General features: G+C 38.4%; 3 protein-coding genes across 7 annotated transcripts; 1 reads left to right on the top strand and 2 right to left on the bottom strand.

Moving 5' to 3' along the window:
- Window positions 1-135: 135 nt before the first annotated feature.
- Window positions 136-6,618, bottom strand: LOC146393281 (arylamine N-acetyltransferase, pineal gland isozyme NAT-10-like). Of its 4 annotated transcripts, XM_084928996.1 has the most exons (5): window positions 6,546-6,617; window positions 2,466-2,508; window positions 2,187-2,227; window positions 1,750-1,788; window positions 136-1,209 (listed from the first exon to the last, which is right to left on the bottom strand). In XM_084928996.1, exon 5 carries the CDS (start codon window positions 1,202-1,204, stop codon window positions 332-334), a length of 873 nt encoding a protein of 290 aa, XP_084785122.1. In that variant the 5' UTR covers window positions 1,205-1,209; window positions 1,750-1,788; window positions 2,187-2,227; window positions 2,466-2,508; window positions 6,546-6,617; the 3' UTR covers window positions 136-331. The 4 variants fall into 4 exon arrangements, with proteins under 4 accessions (XP_084785122.1, XP_084785130.1, XP_084785106.1 ...); XM_084929004.1 differs by lacking the exon at window positions 2,466-2,508 and having other exon boundaries at window positions 6,546-6,618; XM_084928980.1 differs by lacking the exon at window positions 1,750-1,788.
- Window positions 4,755-6,628, bottom strand: LOC146393280 (arylamine N-acetyltransferase, pineal gland isozyme NAT-10-like). The gene is made up of 2 exons (XM_084929015.1): window positions 6,546-6,628; window positions 4,755-5,989 (listed from the first exon to the last, which is right to left on the bottom strand). Exon 2 carries the CDS (start codon window positions 5,986-5,988, stop codon window positions 5,116-5,118), a length of 873 nt encoding a protein of 290 aa, XP_084785141.1. The 5' UTR covers window position 5,989; window positions 6,546-6,628; the 3' UTR covers window positions 4,755-5,115.
- Window positions 6,629-7,060: 432 nt separating this feature from the next.
- Window positions 7,061-9,673, top strand: sdr42e1 (short chain dehydrogenase/reductase family 42E, member 1). Of its 2 annotated transcripts, none has more exons than XM_084928959.1 (3): window positions 7,061-7,543; window positions 7,925-8,001; window positions 8,257-9,673. In XM_084928959.1, the coding sequence occupies exons 2-3, from the start codon at window positions 7,940-7,942 to the stop codon at window positions 9,353-9,355; spliced, it is 1,161 nt and encodes a 386-aa protein (XP_084785085.1). In that variant the 5' UTR covers window positions 7,061-7,543; window positions 7,925-7,939; the 3' UTR covers window positions 9,356-9,673. The 2 variants fall into 2 exon arrangements, with proteins under 2 accessions (XP_084785085.1, XP_084785094.1); XM_084928968.1 differs by lacking the exon at window positions 7,061-7,543 and adding an exon at window positions 7,563-7,788.
- The last annotated feature ends 297 nt before the right edge of the window (window positions 9,674-9,970 follow it).

The raw sequence follows: 9,970 nt of genomic DNA, 5'->3' as shown, positions 1-9,970 counted from the left end.
TATATACAATTTCATAGTTGTATTTGAGAAATGCAAAGGAAAAGTTAATTTTGGTACCGATCTCCTTATGTGGTCACTAAAATATTTACAACTCTGGATCTGCAAAAGTGTGTGTGAATAAAATGAAACAACACATTGAAAAAGGGACTTTACTTCTTTCAGTCATAGAAATGCATCATATGAAACGTGACATTCTTGTGGCATTCGAAAACAGAAATTTTGCAAAGCTTGATTTACAGAATTTTCCTTAGGGATTAATAAAGTATTCTGATTTTAATTCTGATTACTGTTTTAAAGCTTTTTCAAAGCAGGACATCTGCTGGTTAATTCTCTAAAGTGTGTAGCATGCTTTTTTGTTTACAGCCTGCAGTTTGTTCTGCAGCTTCACATTGAACTTTTCCCTAAGAATTTCTTCTAGCTCATCATCTGTTACATTTCTCATGTCATACACATCAACACCTTCCTCTGGTTTGAAGGTGACCTCACTGTAGGTCCAGCCAACCAGTGCTCTGAATCCTGTGGGTGTCTGCAAAGAGCAGATGGACTTATTGATGAACAGTGAGGTGGGGTCTGTCTGGAGGTCATGGTTTACCTGAGAGAAATGATATGGCTCACGAGGCTCCAAGGTGAAGGAGTAAATCACCTGTGTTTGCTTCTTGTCTAACAGACTTGATTTAGCAAATTCTGGATTAGGAACCTCTGGTTTCCTGCCAGTTTTCTCCAGCATCCACATGTCCCCCTTGTCTATGAGGCGAAAGACACCTGCCGCCTGAGACTGCTCCTTTCCAGAGATGAGCTCCAGAGGCTCCCAGAGTTGGAGTGACACCCCAAAACTTACATCTGCTATATAAGCCTTCCCATCAATGATGACCTTGTTAATGAGGTGTGTTTCCTCAGAGTGATATTCACCACCAGTAGTGCTAAAAACTATGGAGCCCAAGGTTGTAGTGTCATAGCCCATTTGTCTCAGTACCCAGCCAAACAGGGAGTTGTTCTCAAGGCACCAACCTCCACGGCTGCTCCTCACCATCTTGTTAAAGATGACCTCAAGGTCCATGGTAATCTTCTCTCCACAGTGGATGCTGAGGTTCTCAAATGGAATGGACATAATGTGCTGCCTGTGGATCAGCTTCAGTGTTGCAAGATCCAGTTTATCATAGGAACCATGGAAACCAATTCTTTTGAAGTACTCATCCAAATTCATTTTGCCTGTAAAATGCAGGACAACACATTGATAATCATTTTAGTTCTGCAGCCATCTCATTGACAAAGCTTTAAAAAAATACATTAAAAAACCACAACACCTTTCATTTTGTGCAACATCCTGTCAATCTACAGGATGCAGCCAGATATCCAACTCTAGGTCTAGCCTGGTATGCTCTTCGCTTCCTTACAATCTTAGATCAATCATTCAATTTAAGACACCTAATCTTAATTAACATTTCATGTAAGAGTATCTCGGTGGCACTGTGATTAGCACTGTATCCTCACAGCAAGAAGGTCCTGAGTTCAATTCCACCATCAGGCCACGGTCTTTCTGTGTGGAGTTTGCATGTTCTCCCCGTGTTTGCGTGGGTTCTCCCCAGGTACTCTGGCTTCCTCCCACAGTCCAAAGATGTGCACTTTGTGGGGATAGGTTAATTGAAAAATCTAAATTGCCCATAGGTGTGAGTGTGAATGGTTGTCTGTCCCTGTGTGTTAGCCCTGCGACAGACTGGCAACCTGTCCAGGATGTACCCTGCCTCTCACCCTATGACAGCTGGGATAGGCTCCAGCACCCCCGTGACCCTGAAAAGGATAAGCGGAAGCGAATGGAAAAAAATGGATGGATGTAAGAGTATCTCATTAAATTTATAACAATTACATTTAATTCCTGTTTTCTGTTCACGTAAAGACAATGGAAATGCAAGATGGTGGAAGCATTAGTGTTTTAACCAAGTGATCCTAGCTTCATCGTTTCAGCAGCTTACCAATACAATTCTTTAAGTTGTAAATGGTGGTAAATGATAAATTATTTTTTCATGAAATAATGTGGTTTTTATGGGTACAGCAATTGTTGACTTTAACTTGGCATTTACTGCACAAATTAATACATTTTAACACCTTCTTTTGGTTAATACTATAAATATCATTCTAATGACAAATGTTGAATACAACTAAATTAATCTGAAATTTTTTATCCTTACCTTATGTAATTGGTGTTTGATCGAGTATATGTTTTGAGGGTCTGGAAGCAAAAACAGAAAAAGGTAAGTGAGCTACTTATGGTTTTTCTTACTATGCTGCAAATCCATCTCATTTCCCTTAAAGCTTCAAAAGCAAATCCTGCAGCTTCTTTGAATCAAGTCTGATAAAGATGTCACTTGCAGTCATTGCAAATCAGTATATTTAACACTTTTCCTTTCTTTAAAGTAACAGAAAATAACCTGCAACAAGAAATGCGGAGCAAAAATGTTTAACCTTACTTTGTTTGATAGTGTGATCAAAGTTATTTTCTGAGGAATATATCTGTGAAGGCAAAAAAAAGAGGGCAGTAACTGATCTCTTCTACCTGGTGAACTTCATGCAATAAAGTGGGTGAGCTTAAACAGCCAAAAGAACCTGACAGTATATTACTGATTTACTTGATCATAAGTTAATCAGTGATAGAGTTGGTGCAACTCAGCTGCTTCACTGAGAGAAATAGTGAGAAGTCAATGCATACATGGAAAGAAGTATTTATAGAATTTTATCCATGCAGTTATTAAAGTTCTTTCAGCAGCACATTAAAATTATAATATATACACATTTGGAAAGAAGAAATAACGCATCCCTCGCCTCAAAAGAGAAAAGTCCAGTACACAGGCAATAAAACACACCCACATTAATACAATATGGTCAATGATTTTGCAGATAATGACCGATATCATTCATATCATGGCAATTTCTATGATATTACAAAACAAAATAGTTTCTCTTTAATGTGATCATATGAAAGAATATATGCTCTGGTTCTTTTACAGTAAGTCCTGTTGTTGGTTTTACAAAAGGTTTGTTATTAACAGGAGCTTGGTGGACAGATCATTCATGCAGAAAGTTTGAAATGGGTGAAATGTGAGGTTGATTTTATCTAACAACTGGATGTGTACGAGCAGTACAGCCTGATTAGAACTCACTTAAACTGTAATATTAGAAGCATAATTGTCTATTAAAGAACGTGGTCAGTTTCATTGTACACTACTAAAACCAGCAAACTGTGGCAGAGCAGCTGCCAGGATAACTGGTAAGTTTACCAAAAGAAAAACAAAAGTTCTTACTGAGAGGAAGACTGTCAAAAGCATATTTTCTGTTGTTAAAAGAGGCTGATTTATTTATGTATTGTCTGTCAAAGGACCCACCCACTGCAGGGATCATAATGTGTTATGATCCCTGCTCTCTTTTGAAGAGAATAATCGGTAATGACAACATCATTTTTGTAAAAGCAAGAAACCTTGACACAGAAAATAGAATAAAACAGCAAAGTATGTTTAATATCATGAAACCCAAAGAGCCACTGTCCATTCAAGTCTGTTAAAATACAATTTAGGTTATTCTATCTAACACATGTTGATCTAAGAACTGCCTTTGGATGGCCAAGATGAGGATCTGAGTCTCAGTCATGTAGAGGTAGAGGCGTTGAGGACAAATCATTTGATATACAAACATCCTTGTATAAACCTATGACACTATAACAACTTCACAAAACAGGACATTTTAATACTGTGAATTACTCAGTTACCATATATAAGCATTATGATAATTTTACAATGGTGAACAGATAAACAGGTAATATAGTTTGAAAAATAGAAATATTCATGGAATCTTCTTTCTTCATTTCAAGATCAAAATGTTGCCTTTGCAAGAATGTTTTGAGATTGAATTTATTAAACTGGAGAGAAGCAGTGTGCATATTTTCTTACTCTTTCTAGCAATATATGATTTTTTTTGTCAGGATGTCTTCAGATTTGCTCAGTTTTCATCTTTTGCTGTTTTACAAGGTTGAGAATAAATACTATGAAATAAGTTATCTTAGTTTAAGCATTATGATATATGGGATTAATAAATATACAAACATAAAACAAAAAAAAGGTGACACAAAAACATTCAAGGTAGTTATAAATATTAAGATCACTACACTCACTATTATATCCAGAAAAATACAAACATGGTATGTTTTCCCTCATACTGTAAATCATTTTATTTAATGCACAGATACCCTATGTACTTTTAAAATTAGGGATAAAACTCAGATACGTTTTAAGCCTAATTTACATATTCTGACAGACTTCCCATAATGCACTGAGCATTTCTCCTCTACTCCCTTCTTCTCACTTCCCACTATAATACAATTCCAAAAAAAGCTACTTTCAGCTGCTCCCTTATTTACAAGGAGCTGCCACAGCAGGTGGCTCTACCTTCGATTTGTCATTCCTGGTGGAAACCCAAAGGGAAAAGCAAATGTGTAAACGACTACACTATAATAACACTAGAAATTAAAATATTTATACTTGCATTTATACTTGCATAGCTTTACTGTGGTTAGGTATGCTGCATCTATTTATATTTTCCTGTTTAGTGTACTTTGCTGCTGTAACAATGTGAATTTCCCATCTGTGGGACTAATAAAGATTATCTCATAAATGAATAAATAAATATTATATATATATATATATATATATATATATATATATATATATATATATATATGTATATATATATATATATATGTATTCTTTTTTTTCTTTAACACATTATGTTTTTTGCCTAATAATATTTGTTCATAATTATATAATGATTATGTGGATAATTGATTGTTGTGGTGTTCTCTGTATTATTGTAGGGTCTTTACCTTGCAATATAAAGTGCTTTGAAGTGACTGCTTTTGTGATTTGGCGCTATATGAATACAATAAAATCAAATTGAATAATTGGAATTGGAGTTATTTTTTTATCGTTCAGTCATTCAGTGCACATCATTTCTTTCTGTTTTTATGCAACTACAATTCTGAAGATCTAAATAATTTAATTCATGGAGTTGTCAAATATTTTATTTTGCTGACGAGCTTCAACATAAAATGTTGATATGTGAGGATTGTTTTCAAAGTGTGTACCAGGATTTGTTGCTCATGAGCTTTAGTTTGTTCTGCAGCTTTATGTTGAACTTTTCCATCAGAATTTCTTCTATCTCATCATCTGATATGTCCCTCATGTCTAAGACATCAACACCTTCCTCTGGTTTGAAGGTGACCTCACTGTAGGTCTTTCCAATCAGGGCTCTGAATCCCGTGGGAGTCTGCAAAGAGCAGATGGACTTATTGGTGAACAGTGAGGCGGGGTCGGTCTGCAGCCTGTGACATTTATCTACAAAATGATCTACCCCACGAGGCTCCAAGGTGAAGCAGTAGATCTGATTTGTTTCCTTCCTGCTCACTAGACTTGATGTAGCAAATTCTGGATTAGGAACCTTTGGTTTTCTGCCAGTCTTCTCCAGCACCCACATGTCCCCTTTGTCTATGAGGCAAAAAACACCCGCTGCCTGGGGCTGCTCCTTTCCAGAAATAAGCTCCAGAGGCTCTCGCACTTGTGATGACACCCCAAAGCTTACATCTGTTATATAAGCCTTCCCATCAATGATGACCTTGTTAATGAGATGAGAGTCAAGTGGGCCAAAGTCATTGAGGAAACTATTGAAAACTCTGGAGCTCAGTGTTGTCGTGTTGAAACCCATTTGTCTCAACACCCAGCCAAACAGGGAGTTGTTCTCAAGGCACCAGCCTCCGCGGCTGCTCCTCACGACCTTATTGAAGATGACCTCAAGGTCCATGGTGATCCTCTCGCCACAGTGGATGCTTAGGTTCTCAAATGGGATGGACATAACGTGCTGTCTGTGGATCAGCTTCAGTGTTGCAAGATCCAGTTTATCACAGGAGGCATGGAAACCAATTCTTTTGAAGTACTCACGCACATCCATCCTGTTTGTAAAATGCAGGTTATGACACCATTCGTAATATTCCTCAGATAAGACACAGGATACTTTACACCGGATTATATTATACCGAATTTAGTGATCAGTCCTGTATCAAGTTAAAAGTTGCACTTATATCTGCAAAGTCGACTCCTAAACATGTTGTAAAGTAGTTTATCACGGACTTGTTTTTGTTTGTTTTCAACAATTCGGTGTAACTCGACCTAAACATGCTCATGACGCGTATCTTCCTGTTTTATCACATTTTGCACATTTTGGGTGGTGCGTTTTGTACAGATACGTAACGTGCAGGCCTGCTCAACTTTGGGCAAGTTTTTCAAGTGAGTAAATTATGTAAAACGAGAAAGGCAATTTCGACAAACGTTCATCCGTGTGCCTGTAAAAGTATACCCTACTTTTTTGTCACTACGATCAGATCGACAAATACGCATACTTTAGGAAACATAAAGCCCGTTGGCCGTGCCTCCCACCGGACTGTTTCCTTTAACAGTTTAGTGCACTCTTTACTTCACTGATCTCTCTTACATAACACAGCCGCTTACCTTTGGACTTTGAAGTAACCTGCAGCTCTGCGTTGTTGTTCTGGGTGGCAACTGAGAGTAAAATATGACGTCGTCGTCAATTTTCATTTTGTATCACCACTAGAGGGACTACTAATCAAATACTTACGTAAATCCTCTTTTTATTTTACCTTTTAAAAGGATTATTCACGTTTTCCCCTCACACAACTACAGATTAAATTAAAATTCTACTAATCCAAGGGGAAACGTCTGTACAGTGTACATAGAGCAATATTTCACTCCTTTATTAGTTCTCACTGAAAACTCCACTCTCTGTAAATTGGTGGGTTAAACTTTTTTATTCTGGAAATGATTATATTGTTTTTAATTGTGGCTCAGACAAATATTTTTTTTTAATGTTTTTAAAGGATTTGACTGCTGTGAAGCCTTCCTGTAAATATCAGGGCCCTCACAGCAGTATCAGTCACTTTACGGCAACTATCATTTTGATTTCAGGCCACAGCGGAAAGTTTCTAACAGCAACATCCTGAAAGCAGCCATAGCCACCTTCAGACACCATTGACACAGCTTATACACACAGCAAAATTTGTATCGTGTTAATAAAAATATTCTGGTTAAAATCGGTGAAAAAAAAAAGTCAATATCGGAAGTCTTCGTAGTCTAAAATACAGCTTTCAAAACAAAAGCATGAGACGTGTATCGTTAGTCCAGATTAAAGTGTATGCTATGACAGTCTGTAAATCTAAACCATGAAATTCGACAATATCTACGGATCTGGTGTATAATTTTGCGTTTAGCTACCATTAAAACTATTTTACAATTTGTCAATGCTTTGCTACATGAAGATAATTTCGCTGGATTTCCTGTGTCCCCGTGCTTAACGAATCAGCGTCACTGGTGAGGAGGTACACTGGTGGTGCTATCTGTCGCTGTTTTGGAGGTTTCCAGGATTACAGTGGAGTTTTGAATGAGTCATATTGGACACTTATTTGTCTCGTTTTTGTCTGCCTCGTGCTCAGGTTGGTGTGTCCGTTGAATATGTGAGCTTTTAACAGTTTGGCGCACAGGGCATGTGCATAGTTTCAAGCTCACCTTTACTCTACTCACGCAAGCAACTACAAGTATGGATTAGTTAGATTTTATTCACTGAATTAAACTTGCAGTCACCTCGGGAAACAAAAATATACACTGACGTAGCAGCATGAAAGATTTAATAGCTCAGGTGGAACGCGTCATTGAATCTGCAAGCTGTGATTGACGTTAGGTAACCGGAAGCTGTTTAATTACGATTTTATTTCAGTTATTAATACTTTTATTCTTTAAATGCATCAGGCTGATTTATGTGTATTTAAAAAAACAAACAAACATTAATAATATTGTTTTCTTAATTTTCCTCACAGATTCATCCACGTGGAATGGGAAATGCTAGCAAAGAGACGTTTTTAATAACTGGTGGATCTGGCTACTTCGGTAATCGGTAAGAACAATTTTGCCTTTTTTGTGTTATTACTACACATTATAAAATATTTAAATGCAGGCAAACGCTGCAGCATGGGGTAAGCACCACAAGGTGGCGTTATCACACCAGTTATCTTATTAAGATAAACTTTCTTGACATGAACTGTGGTAGGATTGAAGGTAGAAATATGTGCATCTATTGTACTTTTGTCCTTGGTTTACTGTGCCTGTTATTTTGTTAAAATGGAGGGCTGCTTTTTTTCCCCCCCTGAAGGCTTGCTCTGTCTCTGCATAAAAAAGGAGCCAAAGTCATCCTGTTTGACATCATCCCCCCAAGTCAAGAACTGCCAGAGGATGTTGTGTTTGTGCAGGGTGATATACGTGAATATCCAGACGTGGAGAAGGCTGTCACAGGGGTGGATTGTGTATTCCACATTGCCTCCTATGGCATGTCTGGCAGGGAGCAGCTAAATCGCCAGCTGATTGAGGCAGTGAACGTACAAGGCACACAGAACATCTTGAAGGCCTGTGTAGAACACGGAGTGTCCAGGCTGATTTACACCAGCACCTTCAATGTGGTGTTCGGGGGTCAGGTAATAGAGAACGGAGATGAAAGCCTGCCTTATCTACCTCTCCATCTTCACCCGGACCACTACTCCAGAACCAAGTCCCTGGCTGACATGGCAGTTCTGAAAGCTAATGGCACAGTGCTGAAGGGCCGCTCGGGCCTGCTGAGCACCTGCGCACTGCGTCCGGCAGGTATCTATGGGCCAGGAGAGCAGAGGCATCTGCCCAGGATAGTTGACTATATAGAGAAGGGGATCTTCAGGTTTGTTTACGGTAAACCCAGCAGCCTGGTGGAGTTCGTCCATGTTGACAACCTGGTGTCAGCACATGTGCTAGCTGCTGAGGCTCTGACCCCAGAGAAGCAGCACTGCGCCGCTGGCCAGGCCTACTTCATCTCAGATGGAAGGCCTGTCAACAATTTTGAATTCTTCAGACCTCTGGTAGAAGGCCTAGGCTATCATTTCCCCACACTGCGCCTTCCTATCTCTCTCATTTACTTTTTTGCCTTCCTCACAGAAATGATTCACTGCCTCATCGGCCCCTTCTATAACTTCCAGCCGCTGCTGACACGTACAGAGGTGTATAAAACTGGCGTGACGCATTACTTCAGCATGGCAAAGGCAAAGGCGGAGCTCAGTTACGAGCCCAGGGAGTACAACCTGGATGAGGTCGTGCAGTGGTTCAGAAGCAGAGGCCACGGGAAGAAATGTCACCGCTCCTTCCTCAGTCGACTGCTGCTCAACGTCCTGTTTGTTTCTGCCTTGGTGGCTGTGTCTCTGTCTTTTCTGCCAGTCGTCGGCAGTTAATGTAAAGTAGTCTTGCCTTTTGACTTTGCCCAAAACATCATCCATACTGTGTGAAGACTGACTATCAAAAGACAGTTTACATATTTTAATATGTTATCATCCATGTGCACCTTTTCTTTTAAAGTCATTAAAACAAATCCAGCCATCTAAGGACCAAGTCTATGACCGCAGTTTAAAGCAGTAACATAAGTTAGTTTAATTTTTACATGCTACCTCTTTTTTAACTTGTAAGGGCAAACATCTATGATTACTGGAGAAATACATTTTTAAATATATTTTTGTGCAAAAATTAATAAAACCTGACCTGTGAAATTTGAATTGTGGGTTTTGATTTTTAAACTCCTCCCTTTATCACCAGGAAGACATGTTTTAATTGGTGCATTTAGAAAATATATCTGTATATTTAAATAAATGTTAAAGATCTTAGCGACTATTTTCTATTGCAGAGAGTAATAACATGTTTTTTCCAAGGTTAATCGAGATTGCATATTTTCATAATTCTTAAACTGTTTTGCTATAGTTGAAATCCTCATATCGTGTTTTTATGCAGCTTATTGTAAAATAAATCATTAAAAGCATGATCTAGGCCTACCCTTTATTTATATGTAGAAAACG

This window comes from Perissodus microlepis, chromosome 1 (genome assembly GCF_051167445.1).
Source record: "Perissodus microlepis isolate ML-2025 ecotype Zambia chromosome 1, ASM5116744v1, whole genome shotgun sequence".
Taxonomy (NCBI): Eukaryota; Metazoa; Chordata; class Actinopteri; order Cichliformes; family Cichlidae; genus Perissodus; species Perissodus microlepis.
This window is presented reverse-complemented; position numbering and strand designations above follow the sequence as displayed.